The sequence below is a fragment of the Toxotes jaculatrix genome, chromosome 3, assembly GCF_017976425.1.
Source record: "Toxotes jaculatrix isolate fToxJac2 chromosome 3, fToxJac2.pri, whole genome shotgun sequence".
Taxonomy (NCBI): Eukaryota; Metazoa; Chordata; class Actinopteri; family Toxotidae; genus Toxotes; species Toxotes jaculatrix.
In genome coordinates, this window is record NC_054396.1 from 19,028,440 (window position 1) to 19,051,337 (window position 22,898).

Genomic DNA, 22,898 nt, shown 5'->3' on the forward strand with positions numbered 1-22,898 from the left:
CTGTCTCAACTGGTATGACCTCTAGTCTCTCCTTTAAATGCACAATTTTAATTTTATATCATGCAGAATTCATTCTCATCCAGCGCAGAGGCAAACAGATTCAGTGATTACTTTAAACCTTTCCCTTTTTCCCTAAAAGCTTTCACTCAAAGGCACAATGTTCATCTTTGTGTTACAGAGTCATAATATTTTTGGATTTCATGTGTGTTATTACTGTATATGAACCAAGACTTATGCTAATTCAGTTTATAGTCAGTAAATGAGAATCAGGGTGGTCTCAGGGTACACCACAGCTCTTTCTTAGTGCTTAGCAGTCAGTGTTATAAAATATCACTGTTGGACTAGCTTTCAAGGGGACTGTTTTTATGCATTTATGCATCAGTTTTGGACAAGACATATGGTACCTAAACGTATGGTGGTCAAGACACTGAACAGACACTTTGTCCTAGAGAGCCACAGACAAGTATCACTGATCCATCCCTCCTACTTTTGCTACCAGAATCAGTAGCACAACTTAATCACGCATCTGTGTAAGATTATCTAATAGTGCATACACTTTGGATCCTGAGCTCCCACGTCAACAGATCTATCACCATGAAAACTGACTAAACTCCATCCACAGATGAAGACCATCTGATACGGATGAAAGCAGCAGAAAAAGCCAGCAAGCTGACATCCAGCTGGGACATTTTGTCAAAATACCTTTTCTAAGGCTACAAATGAACTTTTATCCTCAAGTTATTTTCAGTTTTAAGCCTCAGGTAAACAAATGGATGCAGAGTTGACAGTGGGTGGATGAAAAGTGGAAATGAGTTGTTGGAAGAGAAGTGAAAGGAAAACACAATAATGGTGTGTGCCTGTGATGGAGCTTTCAATTATTAATGTCGTAAACAAACAATTCATCTTGCTCAAAGACAGGATAACTGTTTGTCATACAGAAAAGTTAAATTCCCCCTCAGCTTGATTAAAACTCTGCTCACACTTTTGGAAAGTGCAAACACTTTTGGAAAGATGTACGCAAAGAAATAAGTACATCATTTTTTCTTTAGCATCACCGATAATTTTGTTCTGAGAAAAATGCAGAGGGATTGGTTGACTATAAGAATATTAACTGTGATTGAAATTAATTACAAAATGATTGCAAAAAACACACCTACACTCAAAATGCATGGAAATTATCAACATATAGAAAAAAATAACATGTAAGTACTGATTTTAAACTTTTATTACAATTAGATACATAAAAAATAATTATTTTGTTTAGTAAAATGAGTGTAATAAATGCAAATTCATAACTTATCAAGTAAAAACAAAAAAATCACTGTGATCAGTATGTCTGTGCAAGGTAAGCTTAAAATAAATGACTTTCATTACAATTCAAAAGTCAAGATTACAAAGGAATGTCACTGCAGCTTTCACTGTAGATAATAATATAATATAATGTGTAACTATCACAAAGAAATTATAAGTAATCAGGAGCATTGGCAACAATTTTAAGTTCACTTCAACAATTTAGTGACATTCCACTTCTGAAATCTCCATTTCAGTTTCCCACAGTGTCGGTGTTGTTCAGGTACCATGAGGCGCCGTCGTCATCGGGTACAAACATCATCATTGCACTGCAGGAGAAAGTACAGAGGTTAAATAGTAAATAATGAGCTTGAAAGCTGTATTTACTCTGTGTTTGATGAACAAGAGCCATTTGTTATTCAAATTTCAGGTGTAAGTCCAATTACTGGCAGTCAAGCTAATCTCCCACAAAGGTAGTTTGCTGGAACATATATTTAAAAAAAAAAAAAAAAAAAAAAAAAAACAAGAGAGAGATTTAACCAACACCTTAGTTACAGATTACCGTGTGGAAAAATTTGAGGTTATGAGGTTCACATAAAACCTCATAAAAATTACAAATTCCCATCTACTACAAGCCCCAAAGCACAAAATAGTCATAATGTATCTGCAGTGGACTGATAAAGGTCTTGATCAATATTGTGACTCAGCAACAGTTTCCAGCTTGCCCTCTAAATGGAAACAGAAACTTCCTGCTATCTCTTTCATTTCTCGACAATCCCATTGTCATCCCACACATTCTTGTAACTGCTTAGTGATGGAGGACGACCCTAAAAAAAAAAAAAACACAAGGGCTGAACACTATGATTTCAAGTGTTATATTTTTCTTTCTTACAAGACATTTCTATTTCATATCTGCTCAAATCAGTGTTTGGGATGTTTGGGAAGAACAGAAAGAGGAAACTTCTTGGACAAGCATCTTACTTTTTTTGTTTGTGTTTTGGTCGTTATTTTCATTTTGATTTAACAAAACTTCACCCTCAGCCCCCCTGCTTCACAAATAAACAGATGTCAGTGAAACTTTCCTCATGGACACACTGATTAGGTCAGAGGGAAAAAAAAAAAGAAATTAGTTGATTTTGCAATTATTATTATTATTATTGTTACTTTTACATACAAACAGCAGTTAAGTCTGTGGGACCCCAAACGACGAGGGAGTAAAACCAGTTTCACCTCCAGTTGTCTTGTGCCTGTCTACTAATTCTGAATCTGATAACAAAGCCAAAGGTAAAGCAGTTCCCGTCTTCTGTTACCAAAATCCATTCTGGAAAACTGCCTGTGGCCTATTAATGTCCATGAGTAATCTTTTTTTTCTGCTGGAAACTGTTGGAATGTAACCATGAAAACATTTGAAGCCGAGCAGAGAAGCTAATCACTGACTTACATGCTTCTATTCAAATTCAACAAATCCTTCAGTAACACAACTGGATCTGGACCAGCTTTCAAAAAAAGAGGTCAAACAGCTTTTAACAAAAATTATTGTTACGTGTCAACACGTCATTTCATTAGCTAAAGGGCTATTTCACTTCCTTTTACCTGAACGGATATACCAATAACATTCATTCACACAATTAATTTGATCACGTGTAAATCCACTTAGTGTTTAAACTAAATAAGATTACAGCTCTCTGACGCTTTGTCTGATCTTCTCTGTTTATTTCATGGCTACTGTAGAGCATAAATTATTAAAAAGGAAACAGAAACTATTTTAAAACTATTTTAAATAACTGATTAATTATTCGAACAAAATAAACAATTTGATGACATCCCTTTGGGTTCTGAGAAAAATGTGACAAGTCTCAACATTTTCTTACATTTAATGGACCAACCTATTAATCGATTAATCAAAAAAATAATTATTATTAGCTCTAGCGACAATGAAAGCCTGCAATATATGGACTGTTGTACACCCTGGCAAAGAACTAGCCAACCATCACTGAATCCCAGCTATTTTTTCTATGGACCACATGTCTGAAATAAAGCAGACAAAATTATGTCCTGAAAATGTACTTTTACTTTAACAGTTTATTTAACTGAGACAATGCTCAAAAGAAGGACGACACTCTAAATGACCTCAAGTTGGCTTTGGCGGCTCATTTTCTATTGATGTTTAAGTGCACCCTCATTTCATTTTCATGCCTAAAATGCTCATGTAAAAGGTGCAGTAATTAACATTTTTTGGCATTTTGCCTTAGCACAGTATAAAGGCAGCAAAGAAAAAAAAAAGTAGACTGATCAGGGATGTTGTGATTAAGTGATACGTTACTCGCAGATAAGGTGATAAGTGAGCACTTCAGTTTCTATGATAAAGGCCTATCTGTAGGAAACAAATTGTTTGTCCATCACAGGACGTTTAAATACACGTCTTGTTTATGTGTCTCAGATCACAGTCACTGTACTGAAATTGGGACAAAGGTCATTACCCAGGGAAATAAAGTTTGAGGGTTTCCACCTCCAAACACTGAGGAGAGAACTCCTGAAAAAGTAAACGCTGTCTATCACATGTTTGAGCAGGAAAAGTTAAACAAGAACAAATCATTACTTTTGGATGAAAACTGGTAAATCACTCAAAAACCCTGATTTTACCCGGATCAGCCATTAACCTCACTCTGTTAACAAAGCTCTAACTTTTTCTGGGCCTCCTCCGCTCAAGCATGTCAGCTAGCTTGTGACTTGCGCTTGTTTCTGCCACATTTGGATACTCAGAGAAAACAAGGTTGATTCTGTTCCTGGGCTGCAGTGATGACAACCGTTGGTGTTCACACAGGTCATGGGGAAGTCTACTGTACATGTTGCAATAGCTCTGTCATGGTGGCTGCTGTGGGAAGCGAGCAAAAGAGCCAGGGGGCAAGGGTGTTGAAAACCATGTGCTGGATGTCATGGGCATGCCGAAAGCCGTGATGATCACAGGACAAACCGCCCAGTTCCCTGGACTTGAGATGTCCATGACCTCTGAGCAATTTGGTTCTATGTAATGTAATGACAAAATTCAGAATTTTTATATTCTGTAATGATTCAGACTCATTAATAAGTGAAACTCCCATGCCTCACTCTTTTTTTTTTTTAATCATCACCAAGATCTGCTATCAAGTTCGGCTAAAAAGGCACAATGCTCAAAACATGTTGCCAGAGTCCATAGCTTCTGCCATAATGTTGCTCATGCTCATAATCGGTTGCAACCACTTTCTATCTCAGATACCAAAATCATGTTTTAAATTTCTGGTTCTTGTGTGGTATGTGAAAAGACTTTTCATTGCTAGAATAATAGCAGTTATCAGTGGCATGTTAAGCCTATTAATTTCTCCATGATATACTTGACATCTGTAGAGCACTGCAGGAGCCACGTGATGGTCTTTGAGAGACGAAGGTGTATTTCATAAATGTCGGGTAAGGCTGCCAGCACTGGTTTACCATGTTATAATACTTATATGGTAGTTGTATAATAACTCCTCTGTTTGTGTTTGAATAGCATTCAAAGTACAATTAAGCATAGACTGAGATCATCACTCAAGTTTAAAAGGTTTTCACGGCCTAGAACACAGACACTGACAGGCTATGAAGATGGAGTAATGAGTGTGAAATTGTCTGTGAAGAGGCTACTCTGATGCATGTGTCACTACTGACGTAAAACAGAGTCTGCTGAAGAAAAGCTGACGAATATATCAGTCCAGTGTGCTTCCACAAACACAATAATACCATTTGCTTCTATCCTATTTAACCCCTCAATGTACTGCTTAGAATGGCTGAGTTCACTCATAGGTAGCAATAAAAAAAAATAGAACTTGAAGAGGGGGGAATAAAAAACTGGGATTTGGGGAGGGGTGAGAAGTGGAATATGAAAATAATTTGTATCCTTATACATCATTGTCATGGGATGTCTTACCACCGGCCTCTGTCCTGCTGTTACTTTGGTCGAGATACCCAAAGCCTTGGAAATATCCTCCAGAGGTACGTGGTCTCCAGGTGAATCCTGGATGAAGTGCATCAGGACCTTTTCTCCACCTTTGCAGAGTAAAACACATTTAGAAAGCATCATAAATCAAGCAGCTTGTTGACTTTAACCAGTACAAACAAAAGATTGTTATGAATTTGCTTTGGCAAACTCATGACTCATGAGTCTGATACATAAAAGCAGTAATTTTATAAAGCATAAAATTCAATTCAGTGTTTAACACAAATTATTCAGGTGATACTGGTGATTTAAAAAAATACTAATAAAAATAAATAAATGGCATAATTTGAAAAAGGTACTGTCCTCTAAAAAGATCCAATGCAAGTTGGTTTTATTTCAAAGCGTCTTTCTATCTTAGTACTGAGGAAATAAATTGCTTCCTAAAACATTTAGATTTAAACCTAAATCTGGGGGTAATCATAAAGGGGTAATGTTGGGTGAGGACTCTCTGCAGTGGAGCCAAGATTTTGCAAACTGAGGAGTCAGACAAGACAGGATGACTTGTAATCTACTTCCTCCTGCTGTTTCCTTCCCAGTGGGTCATGCTGCTACATCACTCCATAAAAGCAAGTCCCAGCGCATATTAAGTTTTGATTGGACTGGACTGAAATGAGAAAGTTGTAGTCCATTGTCTGTTTAACTGCCTCACCACCATTTTAATATGGGGGTAATCTTCATTACCCTCACTACACGCTGCACTATTTCACAAGGTTAGAACATTCTCTTGTTCATACACATCGATTTACAAAATGCTGAAACCCCATTCAGAAGAATCATGAATTGGTTTAAATAACCTTCAGCTCTTTGGTATTCAAGAAACAAAGTAACAATGAAAGGCAGCGGCTCTGAGAAGCATCAAAGCTAAGGGCAAGTAGTCTGGACAGGTCACGATGAACCTCCTGGAATGCTGATGTGGTGCAGCACTGCCCCCTGGAGGTGAGACTATAAAACTGCAATTTTTAAAATAATTTCCTGAGATGACTGAGCAAAGTTCACCCTCATAAATACCATGCTACAAGATCATTTATGTGTCGAAATCCTCATGTCTGTTAGGCATTTTGAACCATCATTGCTTTTGTCATTCACTTTTACAGCTTCGCCACAGGCCCTTATTAATCTCCCCCTCTGGTGTATTTTAATTGTACCTTTGGCGACAATGAGCATTCCTCCGCTCTGCAGCAGATCTCCTGAGAAGTTTCCCTGGATTCCTTCAGCACTGGCCTGAAACAGCAGAGACAATATGCAGTCAGACACACTCAGTCTGTCAGTCTGTGTATCAGGAACTTGCTCCTGTGGCATCAAAACAGACACTATGAACCATTAGGGCATCTACCTTTGCAGCTACATCTCGCACTTTCTTCCCCAAAGCAGCGGGAACCACGCTTAAAGCTGAGTACCTGAGTGGGAAAGAGATTAGAGATCATCACAAAGATCCTAATCACTGCTCCAAGTTAATCTGTCACTTTACAATTAAGTGTATTAATGGTACAATTAGCGACTCATTTTCATTATGAATTAATCTGCCAACTATTTTCTCAGTCTATAAAATATAAAACAGTCCAAAAACCAAAGACATTCAGTTTCCCATCATATAACACAAAGAAAGAAAAGCATCTAAAATTCACATCTGAAAAGCTGAAACCTGCTAATTTTTGTCTTTTTTTGCTTGAAAAATTGCTAAAACAGTTAATCTATTATCAGAATTTTGGCAGATTTATTTTCTGTTTATTGATTGATCAGCTAATTGTTGCACTTTTATAGAACAGAAATAAAGTTAACGCTAATCATCCTTGACAACTGAGAGCGATTAACATCATAGTCAAAGCAGCCTGTGTTTCCTATAGCTCGAACAGCTTCTGTATTACACGGGTGGGGTTAAAGTACTCACCTTTTGAAGCCCAAATCCTTGTAGCATTTCTTTTGTTCATCCACATAAATGGCTAAAAGAGAAAATGACTGACGATTATTTACAATCGTACACACGAGTGTTCGGCTTTGTCGCTACTTGAACTGAATCAACCGTCGATGTGACTCGCACACGCCCAAACGTGAATGGTTTATGGCACATAAGGGCCGCCATCTTGGACAGTTACTTCTGGTTTCAACCATACTGTTCCAGTCACATATTGGATATTATAAAGTGAAGTATAGTAGGTTTCATGTGAGTGAGCAGATGCCGGAGTCTAGCCAGCAAGATTCAAACTGAGATGGCCTTCAGCTTTTAATTCATTGTTTTTTGTTTTCTTTGGGTGACACGGTTCATAGGCCCCATTGCTTTTTGGGAGACGCTTGCATTTTATCAAGACCACGAGGGAACAAATGTAGTTTCCAAGTATTCAACCATCATTCCAGTTAAAGAACTTAACCCAAACCACATATGTATAATAAAAAAAATGCTGGTCCCATATTGTTTATTTGATTTGATGATTTATTATGTAGTCAGATTATTTTGCATCATAAAATTTAATGTGACATTCAAAATACCTTCTAAAATTGATGAATATTCAGAAAGAAAAGGGACCAAACAGACCTGCAGTGTGTAAATAGTTTTAGTGAACCACATTTGCCAATAAAACCTTGTATGTCCTTTTACTATTTGTATAAGAAGTGTAAATAGTACTTACATCCTTTAAAAAAACCTTTTTCCTTGAACTCTTTCAGCCCAAACTCCTCTGGTCCGACACCCACCAGCGCTACACCACTGGCTCTCAGGTCCGGCTCCAGTTTGCTGATCTCTGATGCCATCCACCGACACACCTGACAGCCAAACCTGCGCAGGAAGAACAAGACCACGGGCTGGTCCTGCCACAGAGACTGGAGCTCCACACTCTGAAAGAGGAAAAAAATGCAATTGATGATCTTTTTGACTAATTTACAACCAAGATAACTCTTTCAAAACCCAAAGATAATGAGTTTATTAGCATAAGAGACTATGAAACCAGAAAATGTTCAGATTTGAGAAGCTAAAACCAGAGAATTTTTATATTTTTTACATTACTATTATCAAGTTATTCTGATTCTGATTCTGATCAAGACGGTTAAACAGGTGGCACAAAAGCAACATATGGGAAATGGGTGTATGTAAAGTAGCTTGTACTAACTGTATCTGTATCTGTGAAATCATACATTATAGATTCAAAGAGCTTAGTATCATGATTCATATTCACATGTATTCCCAACAGATCATCATTATGTCACACTGGAGGCGTAATTTCACAACAATTACATCAGTGCTGAGAGGTAATGGCAGGTTAATACAGTGGGTCTCAGCAGGGAACACGGGCCTCTAAGGAGAACAAGTCAACCTACCAGCTCGGTAGCTCAGCTTCATATTAAAAGAGAGCACCTTTAGACACAGACCAACAGAGCAGATGTGACAGTAAAGGGGACAGCTCACAGCTGTACGTTTTAGACTCCACAGTAGCCAGCTTCATGTCTTACCTCTCCAGTTTCAGCGCTCTTCAGCAAGTTCTTTCCAACCTGAGCGAGGTCGACGTTTGCCATTTTCTAAGACTTGTTCACACAGACTTGAATACCGACTGGTCAAAGTTAAAGACGATGTAACCACAGCGTATAATTTTTCTGTAGTCAATATGTCCGAGTTACGCCTGCACAACAGTTGCAAAACAACTACATCCTCATACACCCACTGAACGCTGCCGTCCAATCAGATTCAGCTGGTGCTGGAAAACAGCCAATTACAGCGCACGGTGTAAAGAGCGAAGGCGGGGCTTAGCGGGGGCAGCTTTAAGCACGTGGATCTCACCACCACAATCAAACCCTTTCTGTTTCTAATTATTCATTTTCAAACAGTAGTTGTTTCTTTAAGTGCTCTTATTTCTTGTGTTTGACACAAAAAATTAGCTTGCTTAGTTTTAATATTAACTCAAAGTGGTGACTGGATATTTGAAAAGATTCAGTATTCACATTAGTTGCATAAGGTATGGTATAGGTGAACTCAGAGTTACTGGGATTTATGGCATGACCTTTGTTTGTTCTCTTCCGTCCCTTAGATTTATTCTTTTTTACAGCTGTTTGACATGTCCGAGATATCTGTCTTACATTAACCCCTGAGAAAGCCATTTTTTTCTGTGCTTTAAGAACACCCTGTTTGACAACCAGCAGTGGAAAACTACATTTATTTTACTTGAATATTTACATTTTCTGCCAGTTTATACTTCTGCTCCATTTCAGAGGGAACTATTGTGTTTATTACCTTTATTTTTTTTTTAAATCAGAGACCAATAGACAGTTACTCTAAACTTAAAGATTTTGACCTACAAAGACATATATCTCCATATCTGTATATTATCCAAAACATAAGTCATTCCATGAAAAAAAAAAGAAAATTAAAACAAAACACACCGTCCTCTTGGTTCAGGAACAATGAACTCATTACATCATGCCTTGGAGACTTGTCCTGTATCCAGCTGGACAACCTGCTAGCCAGATTACCTTACTACAAGTCAATTAGACACGATGAGCCTGCTATCAGAGGTGGCCCTAAAATCCCCACAGTATTTCTACAGGGACCAGTCCATCCTAATATAGTTTATGAAATTTTAAAAAAGATATCTTTGATTTTTGATGTAATTAGCCTATTGGGAAACTACTATCAACTTCTTATTCATATGTTAGATATTCACTCTCTTTATTACAAAATATGTGCGTATACTCACACACACACCTCCTCTATCTATGAATCTACCTATTATGACAGTAGGCAGAGGTAAATGGAAAGCTAGCGGCATCTGCTTACAAACATACACTCACTGCAGAGCAACAGACCTTTTTATACAGCAAACACTTTGGCTTGTCGTAGGAAGAAAAGCACAGGTGTAATTAATAACATTACAAACAGCTCCATTTAGGTGAGCTCGTTTAAAGGGCCTTGTGTTGTTGATGCTGGCTCACTGTGATGGCTCTGCATGGCTAGGAGACTTGCTGGAAGTGAGCCGTTGTTGAAGAAATTGGTTCCACCTGTGCCTTTTTTTTGTTAGGGTAACTCAAAATGTCTGCTGTGGGGAAAAAAAGGTCTATTTGAGCCTTCCTTCCTCCCTTGACCCTCCTCCCCAGTGCTTTGTCCCTCACTGCTAATCATGGGCCTAATCATGCCCACCTGTTTACACTTTCACTGATCAAGGGGACGATCTGCACCAGTTTGACAAGTAGAAAAAGAACATGCTTCACCACAGTATGTTTTTTAACACATCATAACCTTAACCGTAACCATAATTTGCATAATCATACACATAAAACAGGAAAAAAAAGATGCTGATCGATGAGTATTTCAGTTCCTATTCTAAATTGCCTCTCATTCATTATATACACACTTTACCAAAATACAGCCTGGCTTTTGGAAAGTTTGAAAACTTTAGGATGCCAAGAATAAGTAGAATTTAAAGTCAGTTTGGGTGGGCTTTAATGGTGTACCACAACATAGTGTTTGTAATGACTGACCTGACCCACAAATGTTTGAGGGGTTAGAGTTATAATAACCAAGTACACGCTAATATTACAAGTAATATACCTAAGGCATTTCCCCCAAATAAGTGAAACGTGTCTTTTAGGTTTATAAACATTTGACCAAACAGATAAAATAATGTGATTAAGTGCTATAAGATTAGATACAATTTCATGTGTCTATTACGTACATACAAATATACTGTATACTTTAACTTGATACAAAACTGAACAGTTACTAGTAACTATATATGTGAGATAAATGTAGTTTAGTAAAAAGCACAATATTCCCCCCTGAAATGTAAAGGAGTTGAATTATAAAGTGGCATAACATTCAAGTAAAGTAATAGTACCAAAAGATTGTACCTTCAGTAAATGTATAAGTTACGTTCAACCACTCTGAGCTCACATACACTGTATATATACCGGGGCGGAGGGTGGATGTGTAGATGGACGGATGTGTTTCTGCAGCGGGGACCGTCCACGGTGCTGATGTTGCAGGGAGGGGCGTGACGTCACGGGAGAGCCCGGAGGAAGAGGCGAAGGGGGAGACGAGAAGAGGGGGAAGGAGAAGGGACGGAGGAGCGGATGGGGGGATGACTGCATCAAAGGAAAACCCCCAAAAACAAAAAAACAAAACAAAACAAAACAAGAAAAACAATCATGACTCTTGTAATTCATCCTACGTTTTTTACAAACCATAATGGTTTCTCTGTTTACCTACACAGTTTGCCGCAATAAATGAATGACGAGCCGCCCCGGTAAGGTAATTATCATCTTTCACGTTTCAATTTGCACGCCTTCTTCATCTTCTAACACAGCTGAGTCGATTGTGTAGTCGTCACCTTTTGAGACAAATGTCAAGTCGAGGAAAATATGGAGGATCATTAGATAAATAGACTTAATAAAAAAAAAAGCATTCGATCGGTTGCGTGGCTACTAATAGGATCTGTAATGGTCAAATATTTCTTTTGCATTTGTGACTCGTTATCCTTGTAATTGTCTTGAAAGCTGTCATTGTAACCCCCGGCGACTCCATTGTGTACGATCTGAGCTTCCTCCATGAAAAATTAAAATGGAAACAGGCTTCATGAGAGCGGTGCCGCATCCTACACTGCTGTAGTCAGCCACGACGAGCACATGGGCTTTGCGCACAACACTAACATGCGCATTGGTTGCAGTGCGTCGTGCCCATCATTGCTGTGCCATCGTCGCTGTGTGCTGATGACTGCAGTGTCCTCTTGGTAGCACTACACAACCGTGAGCAGTACTAAGTTATTCACATGCTCACTATGTCAAATTGTGGTGCTCTTGAATGACCTCTAACATGAAAAATCCAGCCAAACCAAGATTCTGTCATGTCTGAGTTTTAAGTTAACAATGTTCATCACTTTTTTTTTCATGCTGCAGTGTAAGCTGGCTTGAGAGAGATGTCATCTCCGGGCATGGGCACCCCCAGTGACCCCCTTTTGGCCAGTCCAGGAGGGAGGTTATCCTCAGCTCAGGAAGGTATCTGGAGGAGCTCACTCCCCAAAACTGCCAGCTTCCCGACGTCCACCACTCGGCATCTTAGTCACCGAGCCAACAACTTCCAAAGACAGCCAAAGCGTCGGAAGCTGATACGACCTTCTCCACCTCCGCCACCCAACACACCTTGTCCCCTTGACCAGCTGGACCTTAGTGAACTTCCTCCGAGACGTACCTTCCAAGAGCTACTCTTCAATGGCTGCATCCTGTTTGGTATTGAATTTAGCTATGCCATGGAAACAGCTTATGTGACTCCTGTGCTTCTACAGATGGGTCTGCCTGATCAGTTCTACAGCTTAGTGTGGTTTATTAGCCCCATACTGGGTAAGTGAAAAACTGATGGAAGCCGACATCTGATACATGTAATTACAAAAAGCAGTAATCTTGTTTCACTCACTCACTGGCCTTTAATAACTCTCTCCTCTGCCTTTGGCTTGGAAGGATTCCTCGTTCAGCCTCTCATAGGAGCATGGAGTGATCGATGTACATCCCGGTTTGGGCGAAGGAGACCTTTCATTTTTGCCTTGGCCATAGGTAAGAAAAAAGGTTGTCTTGTAATGCACTTCCATGAAGTTGAGATTTAAAGAAAAAAAAAGAATAAATAAATAAAATCACTGCAGCAGAGGCTAAGATTCAGTGACTTTTAGTCCATAATATGAAGAAGGTAACACAAAATCACTGCTACTAATATTCCTGGCTACCCTTTTTAACATTGGGTCTTAAGCCCAAGCTTTCCCACTTAGCAGGATGTCTGTTATAGTTATGACATTTAAGAAAAAGCTTTTCTCCTTCATAGGGGCTTTGGTTGGTCTAACCCTGGTGCTGAATGGACGGGACATTGGAGGTGCTCTGGCTGACACAGCTTCAAATCACAAGTGGGGAATTGTCCTGACAGTGTGTGGTGTGGTTCTGATGGACTTCAGTGCTGATTCAGCTGATAACCCAAGCCATGCCTACATGATGGATGTGTGCAGCCCAGAAGACCAGGATCGAGGGTTGAATATCCATGCACTGCTGGCAGGTAAGAAAACACTTTACATGGTTACAAATGCAGGTGAACTTTAGTATTACACTGTATAATTTAAACAGTAGAGGAAAAGAAGACGGTAACTATAACTAAAATTCTTTTAAGATAATAAAATTTGAGCTGTAATTAATCAGGTGCTGTAGGAAAAGGTTATGTAAAAGGTTGTCTTTTTGTCACTATGTATGATATTTTTACACAGGACTTGGAGGTGGATTTGGCTACATAGTGGGTGGCATCAACTGGGACCAGACACAATTCGGAAGGTCGATGGGAGGTCAACTGCGGGTCATATACCTGTTTACGAGTGTCACTTTGGTGATTGCCACAGCCATGACTCTGATGAGTATCCCCGAACGGCCCTTACCAAAGAGCCAACCAAACAAAAACTCTAGCAAAAACCATCTGAAGAGCCCCAGCCTTCCTCTTCCTCCCTCTCCTCCTGTTCCCCCAGGATCAGCTTCGGGACTGGATGAGGAAGAGGAGGACGGTCTTTACAGCTACAATTTCTCTAAATCTCGCCCTCCTGACCCTCTTGCCCATTCTTGCAGTGCCAATGCATGCCTCTGTGTCGGCCTCACTAGCCCCATATCGCCCTTGAGCCCCCTCACTCCAAAATATGGCAGCTTTATTAGTAGGGACAGCTCACTCACAGGCATCAATGAGTTTGCCTCGTCATTAGGAACCTCCTACATTGACAGTGTGCTCATAGACTGCTACACAGGTCAGCAGACACCACAGGCTGTCGCCCCCGACTCTACCACTGAGGCCCTGCCTCTAGGGGACTCAACTCCTCCTGAGGAGTCCACACAGGGGGCAGGGAGACATCCTGTGGGACAGACCCAGGCTGATGTGGTGTCTCATCCAGCTGGAGAAGCTCAGGATGCAGAAGCGCCCCAGGCTGAGGGAGATGCACAATCTCATGGTGCATCTCAGGTCACAGCTGGAGCTCAGCCTGGTGCAGGGTCACATAGGGGCTCCACTGCTGGCATCCTGAAGCGACCCCAGAGCCTTGCACTGATGGAGGAGCCCTTAGCAACACAGATCGTTGGGCTGGAGAATGGACGCAGGAGAACAGTGACCTTCAGCCAGCAGGTCAGACATGTATTTGGAAAATAACAAAAACTGTGTAGTCAGTAGCAACCACAGCATTTTTTTAACACAGTGCCTGTTTCTTTTTGTCTGATCCAGGTTGCAAACATTTTGCTGAATGGGGTGCGCTATGAGAGTGATCTGAGTGAGAATGTGGAAACAGGAGAATCCCAAATGTCAATGAAGCTGCTGTGTATAGCCATCTACAGAATGCCTCCCTCTCTGCGGAGTTTATGCACTAACCATTTTTTGGGTGAGAAAAATAATTTACATTTAAATTGAGTTTAGTAAAAACGCTTTAAACCCTGCCTGTTGTATATTCAAAATGAACTGAGTTAATACTCGTACTACTTGCTTCTCTCTGTGCTGTAGGCTGGCTGTCCTTTGAAGGCATGCTGCTCTTCTACACTGACTTCATGGGTGAGGTTGTGTTCGAAGGAGACCCCAAAGCACCCCACGACTCTGAGGCTTACCAACGCTACAATGCTGGTGTTAGCATGGGCTGCTGGGGCATGTGCATCTATGCATTCAGTGCTGCTTTCTACTCAGGTAAGCTACATAATCGTAATCACATCATGGCTTGGGTGTCAGTATAGCTCTGCAGTAGGAAGAGTAATTTTTTACCATGACTGGATTTATGCAGTAATTTGTCTTCTGTCTCTGTTTCTTCAACTTTCAGCCATATTGGAGAAACTAGAGGAGCGTTTCTCTCTTCGCACTCTATATTTTTTTGCCTACTTGGCGTTTGGTTTGGGCACAGGCCTTGCCACACTATCCACCAACCTGTATGTGGTACTTTCTCTCTGTGTCACCTATGGGGTGCTCTTCTCCTCTCTATGCACTCTGCCTTACTCTCTGCTGTGTGAATACTACCAGAGCCCTCAGGTCAGTCTCTAGAAATGTGCAGAACCGGCATTAACTAATTTGTGGCTTAATATGTTGTTGCCTTTTTTAGAACTGCCTCTATTTTTAGAACTTAAAGGAACAGTTCAATAAATTGGGAAACGTATTTACCATCTTGCCAAGATTTAGATGAGAAGATTGATACCACTCTCATATCTTTGCCTTTCATAAAGACTGGAAACAGGTATCTGGACTTTCTGAAGGTAACAACATCCAGCTGCTGCCTCTAAGTCTCACTAATTAGCATGGTAAATCTCATGTGTTTAATCTGTACAAGTGTAAAAATGACACATTGTGGTTTTATGGGGCATGTGTGGTACTATTTCTTTGGTAAGCAGATTTTGTTATCTTAACTGTAACCACGTTAACTGTTTCCAGTCTTTCCAGTCAGCTAAGCGACTGCTATGCTTACTTCATATTTAATGTACAGACGTTAAATTGGTATCACTCCTCTTATCTAACTCTCAGCAAAAAGGCAAATAAGCCTAACTCCCAACATAATGAAATAATGTTTCAACGCTGTAGTGATGCACCACACAGGTGTAGCATATAACTTAACTTCTCCTGTATGTCCCTCAGTTTTGCGGCTCATCAGAGGAAGGGACCAGACGAGGGATGGGGGTGGACATCTCTCTGCTCAGCTGCCAGTACTTCCTGGCTCAGATCCTGGTCTCTGTGGCGATGGGACCTCTGACCTCACTGGTGGGTGGGGCCCAGGGAGTGATGTACTTTGCAAGCCTGATGTCATTCGTGGGCTGCCTGTACTCCTCTCTCTGCGTGGTGTACCAGCTGCCCCCCCCTGAGGGTGAGCCCCCCGAAAGCGAGACCCAGCCACTATTGGTGCACATTTAGAGAACCCTCTTCATTTACTTTACCTCACATGCACACACTCAACAGCACACGCTTTCACACTGTCGCTTAGTGTCTGAGTGTGCTGGCCTTCTCAACCCTGATAGGACAAACACACTGTACACCCTGCCACACACTGTACAGCACAAGTCCATATGTTTCACACTAATCAGCACTGCTCTTCTCAGAAATAGACAGACAGACAGACATACATTGGCCACTGTTCTAATATGTGTATACATGACCAGTGTGTTCATACAGTGTGTGTGCCCATGCATTTTTTCCTAACTTTTGCAAACAAATGTGTGACCTTTTTGAATGCCATGTGGGACAAATGAGTTTGTGTGTGTGTGTGTGTATGTGTGTGTGAGAGAGAGAAAGAGAGACTGTAAGTGACCACTTTGAGTATAGATGAGCTGTTCTTGTGTCTGATTCTTTGCTGTAAAATCTTGCATCACCTTTTCTTGCTTGTTGGTGTTTAGTCTAGAAATGTTGATCACTACTTACAGGCTAACCACAGCTTTCCCCTCTTTTTCTTCCTTTTATCAGTTGCCTAACGTCTGCATGAGCTGCAATAGAATCTCTCAGAGCCTTGTGTTAATGTTTTGTTTTGGTCATATGGCCAAGGGAATGTCTACCTGCCTGTTTCTCTGAGTTAGCATATTAGCATCACACCTTAAGCAGGACTTTCTGACTAAGTGAATGTGCTGCCAGTGACCACTCACACTCACTTGTTAATGCTTCTTCATTGATTCAAGAGCTCTTTTGGCATAATTTAGCAAACACATACTTAATATTCACATGAAGGTGAACACTGCTTGATCACAGTTACAGTCTTGAAGGGCTTCACATTGTTCACATTTTAACAGCAAGTAGAAACACGTTTCACACAATCCAGTCATTATGAGACTTAACCAGTGCGCTATCCCCAGATTTCACAGTCCAGTGCTGGGTGACTCTTAATCGAGCCCCAAATAAGAGTACAATGCCAATTAACTACTGAATCAGCACAGAGCCATGACTAATAGGATGACACACATAAACACGCTTGTACACACAACTTTCAAAAACACAGAGAAATGTGTACTGGTGGCAAATTCTGTCTGGGCCCTCACTAAGCCATGGACAGCCCTGTGAGCTGTCACCCTACTCCTGGCCATACCATTGTAATAATGACAGTGATTCTTGTCATTATCAGGAAGAGGAGAAGTTGAAACTGGGGTGTGAATCAGCATTCAGTCGGAAACCCGAACAAAACAGAAGAAGAGCAAACAGAGAGAAGACTCATGTGAACTATGGGTAATCCTGAAGGTGGACAACAGTGAAAGCAAAGACTGTGGAGGTTCATAGAGCCACCAGCAAGTACTTACTGTCATCATTAGGGTGCATGCTTAAGGTAGTAGGCTTCTGCTCCACCACGCTCAGCCCATCAACTCAATATAGTGATGACCTTACATTTGTTGGCCGTTCCTCACAGGAAGTATCAAATTTCATTCCTATTCCATCCTAAAGAAGCCATCTTCTTCAGCAAAATGGTACTTATAATTTATTTTATCTGTTTTATCTGTTGTGCCATGACAAACAGTATGTTTTATCTGTTCAGCCTCAACACAGGCACCAAGCCTGACTTCAGGGCTTTAACATAAGGTAAACAGTAATATATAATCTGTATTGAGCCTTTCTTTGGGAAGATTTCATTGACTGGCTCACACACTGAGCACCACAACATTATGGTGCTGGTTATAATTGCTGCCTCAGCAGAATGTCAATAATTGCCTATTATTAAAGCCTCTTGGACTGACTGGATGCACGCCATGCTAATGTTTCTGAGGAAACTGTAATTGTATGGATCATGCTGTTGCAGCTTGCTTGAGAAAAAAAAAAAACAAAATGCATATTTTGAGTTTTTTGTGTTTTATGGTACCACCTATTGCTCAGTATTAACAGTGTTGCTGTAAAAGCTACTTTTATTCAGGGTTCAGTTAAAACTAAAATAATCATTTTGCCATTCTGGACTCCTGTGTCAATTATTGTTGTGATTTTATCTCTTTTTATCATTGTAGCCAATAGCAGTTGTCACCCTAGGCAACTTGAATAATAATGTCCTGCAGTCTTCACATACACCACATGGGGGCGCCAAGACACACAAGACCACAATCCATTGATTCTGTGCACCCTTTTCCATTACCAAGCGAGTGAGATTATTCCCGTTCCTTCCTGCATCTAAGCCAGCCATTTTCCATGTTAAGAAAAATTGGGTCAAGTGACATCATCTGCTTGTAAAGCCATGGCTTTAAAAGGCGCTCATGTTCTAAAAACAGCTAACATACACACAAAATAGATATACTTAAGTAAAAAGACAATTTATTTGTTAATCAGAATATACAAAGCAGTGGCCGAAGTAACCGAATGTCATTCTGGTTCTGAAAAAGGCAGTCTTGGACACAAAACTGGGCTACCCAGCCATAACATAAAACTCATTGAAAACGTAAGAAAAACAAAGTATAAATGGTACAAACTTGCGTGGAATGCATACAGAACAAATGACCAAAGCTTTAAGATTTAAGAGGGGTTAATTAACATTGCAAAATCCTGCCTCCATGAGACAGGGTCAAGCAGTCTTATCATGGAGGCAAAAGACAGAGCCCCTTTATTCATTTGCACCATCTGTTATGTTAACAGGGCAGCCAAGCCAAGGATTAACTAGCAGCTCAACACAAAAAGTTATGCCTCAACTAATAATGCTAACAACTGTCCATTAGCCCCTGCTTAAAACTTATCTTTGGTCCTTTAAGTGAATCTGAGAGGTCAACATGAGCCTTGGAGGAGGTGAGCAGCTGCCTGTATGTATGAATCATCTGGTCAGCACTGACATAATAGAGATTGTGCTTCTAACATACTGATATAAAACCTCAAAAATGAAAAAAAAAAAACTGATCTCATGGTGTGGCCCAATTTGTACAAGTAGAAAAAAAGCTCATTTTAAAGACCAATAAATAACATTTCATAAAAAAAAGGATGCAGGGCCACTATGTTTCAGGACTCCAGTGCAATGTGATAACATGGGAGCAAACAAAAAGAAATCTCTCTCAAAGATACAGAAAGCACAAGCTCTACAACACAATGTTGACCAGGCTGGTAGGACAGTGCTGCAAACAAGTAGCAGGGCAGAGATCTAAGCCTCCACTTCTGCCTCTTTTGAATCTCCATTTTCCTCTGTCTTCTGCTTTTTTGTCTCCACCTTTTCCTAATGTGAAGAGAAAATATTTCACAGATTAGCAAAGATTCAGAGTTCACCAGATTAGTCAACGCATATGAAAAACAAGTGACTAAATTGTATAACCACCTCTTCCTCCTCAGCTGCACGCTTCACCGGCTGTGCATCAGTCTCCTCAGCAGGGGGCGCTTCCTCTGCATTCCCTGTAAGGACAGTTGGTCACTTTAGAAAATACATCCTTAGCTTTCAGTGTATAACAAAAAAAAAAAAAAACATTTACTTGCACTAGGTCAACACCAAGAATAGAATTTTGAAGTCAAGGACACACAAGGGAATAATATTTATGAGGCAAATTGGAAACTTTTTAACCTGGTTGCTGAAGTCTTTTACTGAAAACAAAAATACTGCTTTATATGAACATACCATCTCCATTCTTGTGTTCCTCCTCTGCGGTTTCTTCCACCTTGTCACTGTGATCAGCACCATTCTGAATGAGCACAGGAATATATCAGTCCATGTTAGGATTTTTACTATGTGAGAGATATTGTAGGATTATGGAAAATATTGCAAAGAGGTAAAAAAAAAAAAAATCAAAACAAGGAGCATAGTTTAAATAATTCTCCCAGAGCCTTACATCTACAGACTCCTCTGGGGACATTTAAAAAAGAGGCATGAGTATGGAGCTCGTATTACCTCCCCAGAGGATTAGCTACCAAGCTCTGGGAAACCTCAGACTAGAGAAACCAATGGAGACGTCCAAAAGCTTGCTAACTAACATCTGTGCCATTTCACAACCCAAACAAAGCACACTGTGGAGAGCAGCTGAACAGGAGGGGGAGGCGGGTGCAGCGACACCTGCATGATAAGGGGTGCTAAGACAAAAGGCCATGAGGCTGGTTCTCGTCTCCAACTCACTGTGCCATTGGCAGGTGCGTCCCCGTTGTCGGTCTTCTTTTCCTCCTCCACTTCTACTTCTTTCTTCTCTTTCAGCTCCTACAAAATAAAAGCACAATAAAGGTGACGTTCAGCAAAGAGTTTATCCAGAAGTGCCACGCGTTCTTAACCAAGTCTGGTTTTTGTTCAAAGAAAGCCGGATTAGAATATCTGCGATCAAGTATAATTCAATAAAGACTATGTTAGAAATAATCACGCTGAACGTTTTTTTATCCCGAGCCGCGGGTAATGTAACGTTAACGTTACTGTGGCTTCCCGCCCACAGCGGCGGCTCCGCTTCACCAGCTGTACCGTTTCTACTGCTTTGTCTGCTCAACATCACATTTTTAGCTAACCACATCACTTACGTTTGATTTCCCGGACACACCATTTAGCAAACAATTACACACATAACACCTTGGAGGCGTGTGGCTGTTAACAAGTGACATTTCCAGTTAAGAGTCATTTAGGTAAAACACATTTTTCCCCAATTACTGTTTTAACTCACAAGAAGTCACGTTAACGATAACGTTTGCTACGACCGTCGAACAATAAAATATTGTTGTTTAACCTGAGCTAGCTTAACCAACACAAATAATATAACAACTTAGAAAACTTCCTAAAATCTTTTAACACGACGGTTCACAGAAAAAAAAAAAAACTGAATGAAACGCACCTTGGCTGTAACCTCTGCAGCAGCGGTCGTGTCAACAGCTGTATCGGCCATGGCTAATTTTGTTAATTAATTTAGATAATTATATTCCAGTTTAGGAAAGATTTTTTTGTTGGCTCTTTGCCTTCGTGCGTACAGTCCAAAGACGCTGAGGGAGAAATGATGTCTGCCCGTCTACGCTTTTCTCTCGACCTCGTTGAAAGTCCACTGTCGTTGGATGCAGCGGTTCGATACCGCACACGATTGGATGAGGCCGACCACAGGACTATTTGATTGGACGAATGTCTTATCAATCTCAGCAACACATCCTGCCTGCTGGCTATCTCGTCTCTGATTGGTCAATCGTTTTAAAGCGCTGCACTATGATACTGGAGTTCTTTTTTTTTCCACAACCCATCAGTTTGATTTTTCACCTGCATTTTGAACAATGGGTGTAAATAGAGGTCTGTTGTTCATGTCATAATATTCTATTAGACTGAGTTGACGACTGATTATGGTGCACATGGTTTGTAAAAATGAACAAACGTGCCCACACATTGCATCTTTTGTCTTAGCGCCATTTCTCTGCAGAGATATGGTATCAAATTACAAGGAAAAAAAAAAAGACTAATGTGACGATGTGAAAGCCATGCGGCCACTCCTCCTTTCTATATTTAACACTTGTAACGAAATGTGTTCCTGCTCAACTGTGCTTACACTTTCACTTTTCACGAGACCTGATCAATTTAGTCACACCAGCAACAGTGCAACGTGTATGAAAATTATTACAAGAAGGAATTTTGTAAGAGACACAACATGCCCACGGAAGCCAAACATCCTTTTTACAACTTCAGATTTTGTTCTCTGATGAGTTACTGTAACACTATTAAAACTGAATAATTGTTTGTATTTATGAACTGATAGATGTCACTTACCATTAAATGATTACATTTTTTAGTTAAGCAATTATAAGGCAATTGAGCTCAGTCAGTAGGGGACACCAGTTATCTGTTTCAGACTACATTTGATACAAAGAAATTGTGTCAGGCATCAGACAGATAAGCCAAGCAATAAATGTGTTGCTTTGTGATTTGTGAGACTCCCAGAGAAAGTCAGGGGTGTGGTGCGTGGTACAGTCAATGTGTGTGCATACATTACTGTGTGAAACCCTGTCCAGCATGCATTATGTTACAGCTAACTGCACTGTTAAAGGTGATACAGATTTTTATTTTTTTTTAATTTGCTAAGACAGTAGAATTTTCTAACACTAGTGAGGGACTGAACTGGATACATATCTGAGGTCAAGTCTAAATTGTACATTACAGAAGTGATCTTGCTAAAAGCACTAAAATGTGCACATGGAAATAAAAAAAAAGATTGCATGCACCACTGTGATGGAACTGGTTTGCAAGACCTCACACACACTACTTAAAAGCTGCTATAGTTTGTCTCTAATTCACATTTCAGGGTTATCTGATTAATATGATTTAAACGTGATATTTCTACAAACATATTGTCCCTGTCAGTTAAGAAACGTTTAATCTTAGTGTGTCTGACATAGTGTTGTCTGATAACCCAAGCAAGTTGTTTTTCTTCTCCTGCAGTAGTTGGGGGTGAACTTTCTTTCTTTTCTCTGCACTCGCTCATCCAACTGTTAAACCAGAGGAAGTGGCAACACGCATTATTGTGGTCCCAGAACTCTTTCATTTATGTCCGCATCTGGTCAGAGCCTCACTGTCATGTGAAGAGAAGGCAAACGTATTTTTTATCACAGGTAAAATCGACACATGCAATGGCACTGACCTACAAATTAATTCCTCAATTTCCAGCCACATAATTTGACCTTACTTAAACTTATTTGCCATGCCTGTTACTGTTTCCGCCCACCACAGAGCACATTCATTTTCATAAAAACTGTAGTTATCAGATAGTTGTCAGA

The 22,898-nt window shown here is 40.2% G+C and overlaps 3 protein-coding genes across 4 annotated transcripts; 1 reads left to right on the top strand and 2 right to left on the bottom strand.

Moving 5' to 3' along the window:
- Positions 1 to 1,207: 1,207 nt before the first annotated feature.
- prxl2b (peroxiredoxin like 2B) lies at positions 1,208 to 8,924 on the bottom strand. The gene is made up of 7 exons (XM_041032899.1): positions 8,741 to 8,924; positions 7,924 to 8,128; positions 7,188 to 7,239; positions 6,633 to 6,696; positions 6,445 to 6,520; positions 5,231 to 5,349; positions 1,208 to 1,619 (listed from the first exon to the last, which is right to left on the bottom strand). The coding sequence occupies exons 1-7, from the start codon at positions 8,801 to 8,803 to the stop codon at positions 1,593 to 1,595; spliced, it is 606 nt and encodes a 201-aa protein (XP_040888833.1). The 5' UTR covers positions 8,804 to 8,924; the 3' UTR covers positions 1,208 to 1,592.
- Positions 8,925 to 12,192: 3,268 nt separating this feature from the next.
- Positions 12,193 to 16,160, top strand: slc45a1 (solute carrier family 45 member 1). Of its 2 annotated transcripts, XM_041034500.1 has the most exons (8): positions 12,193 to 12,613; positions 12,731 to 12,823; positions 13,086 to 13,310; positions 13,516 to 14,408; positions 14,505 to 14,658; positions 14,778 to 14,954; positions 15,085 to 15,290; positions 15,888 to 16,160. In XM_041034500.1, the coding sequence occupies exons 1-8, from the start codon at positions 12,193 to 12,195 to the stop codon at positions 16,158 to 16,160; spliced, it is 2,442 nt and encodes an 813-aa protein (XP_040890434.1). The 2 variants fall into 2 exon arrangements, with proteins under 2 accessions (XP_040890434.1, XP_040890435.1); XM_041034501.1 differs by lacking the exon at positions 12,731 to 12,823 and having other exon boundaries at positions 12,208 to 12,613.
- A 2,339-nt stretch (positions 16,161 to 18,499) lies between these two features.
- si:ch211-222l21.1 (prothymosin alpha) lies at positions 18,500 to 21,178 on the bottom strand. Its single transcript, XM_041032892.1, has 5 exons — positions 20,984 to 21,178; positions 20,290 to 20,367; positions 19,798 to 19,861; positions 19,504 to 19,577; positions 18,500 to 19,404 (listed from the first exon to the last, which is right to left on the bottom strand). The coding sequence occupies exons 1-5, from the start codon at positions 21,032 to 21,034 to the stop codon at positions 19,333 to 19,335; spliced, it is 339 nt and encodes a 112-aa protein (XP_040888826.1). The 5' UTR covers positions 21,035 to 21,178; the 3' UTR covers positions 18,500 to 19,332.
- Between the last annotated feature and the right edge of the window lie 1,720 nt (positions 21,179 to 22,898).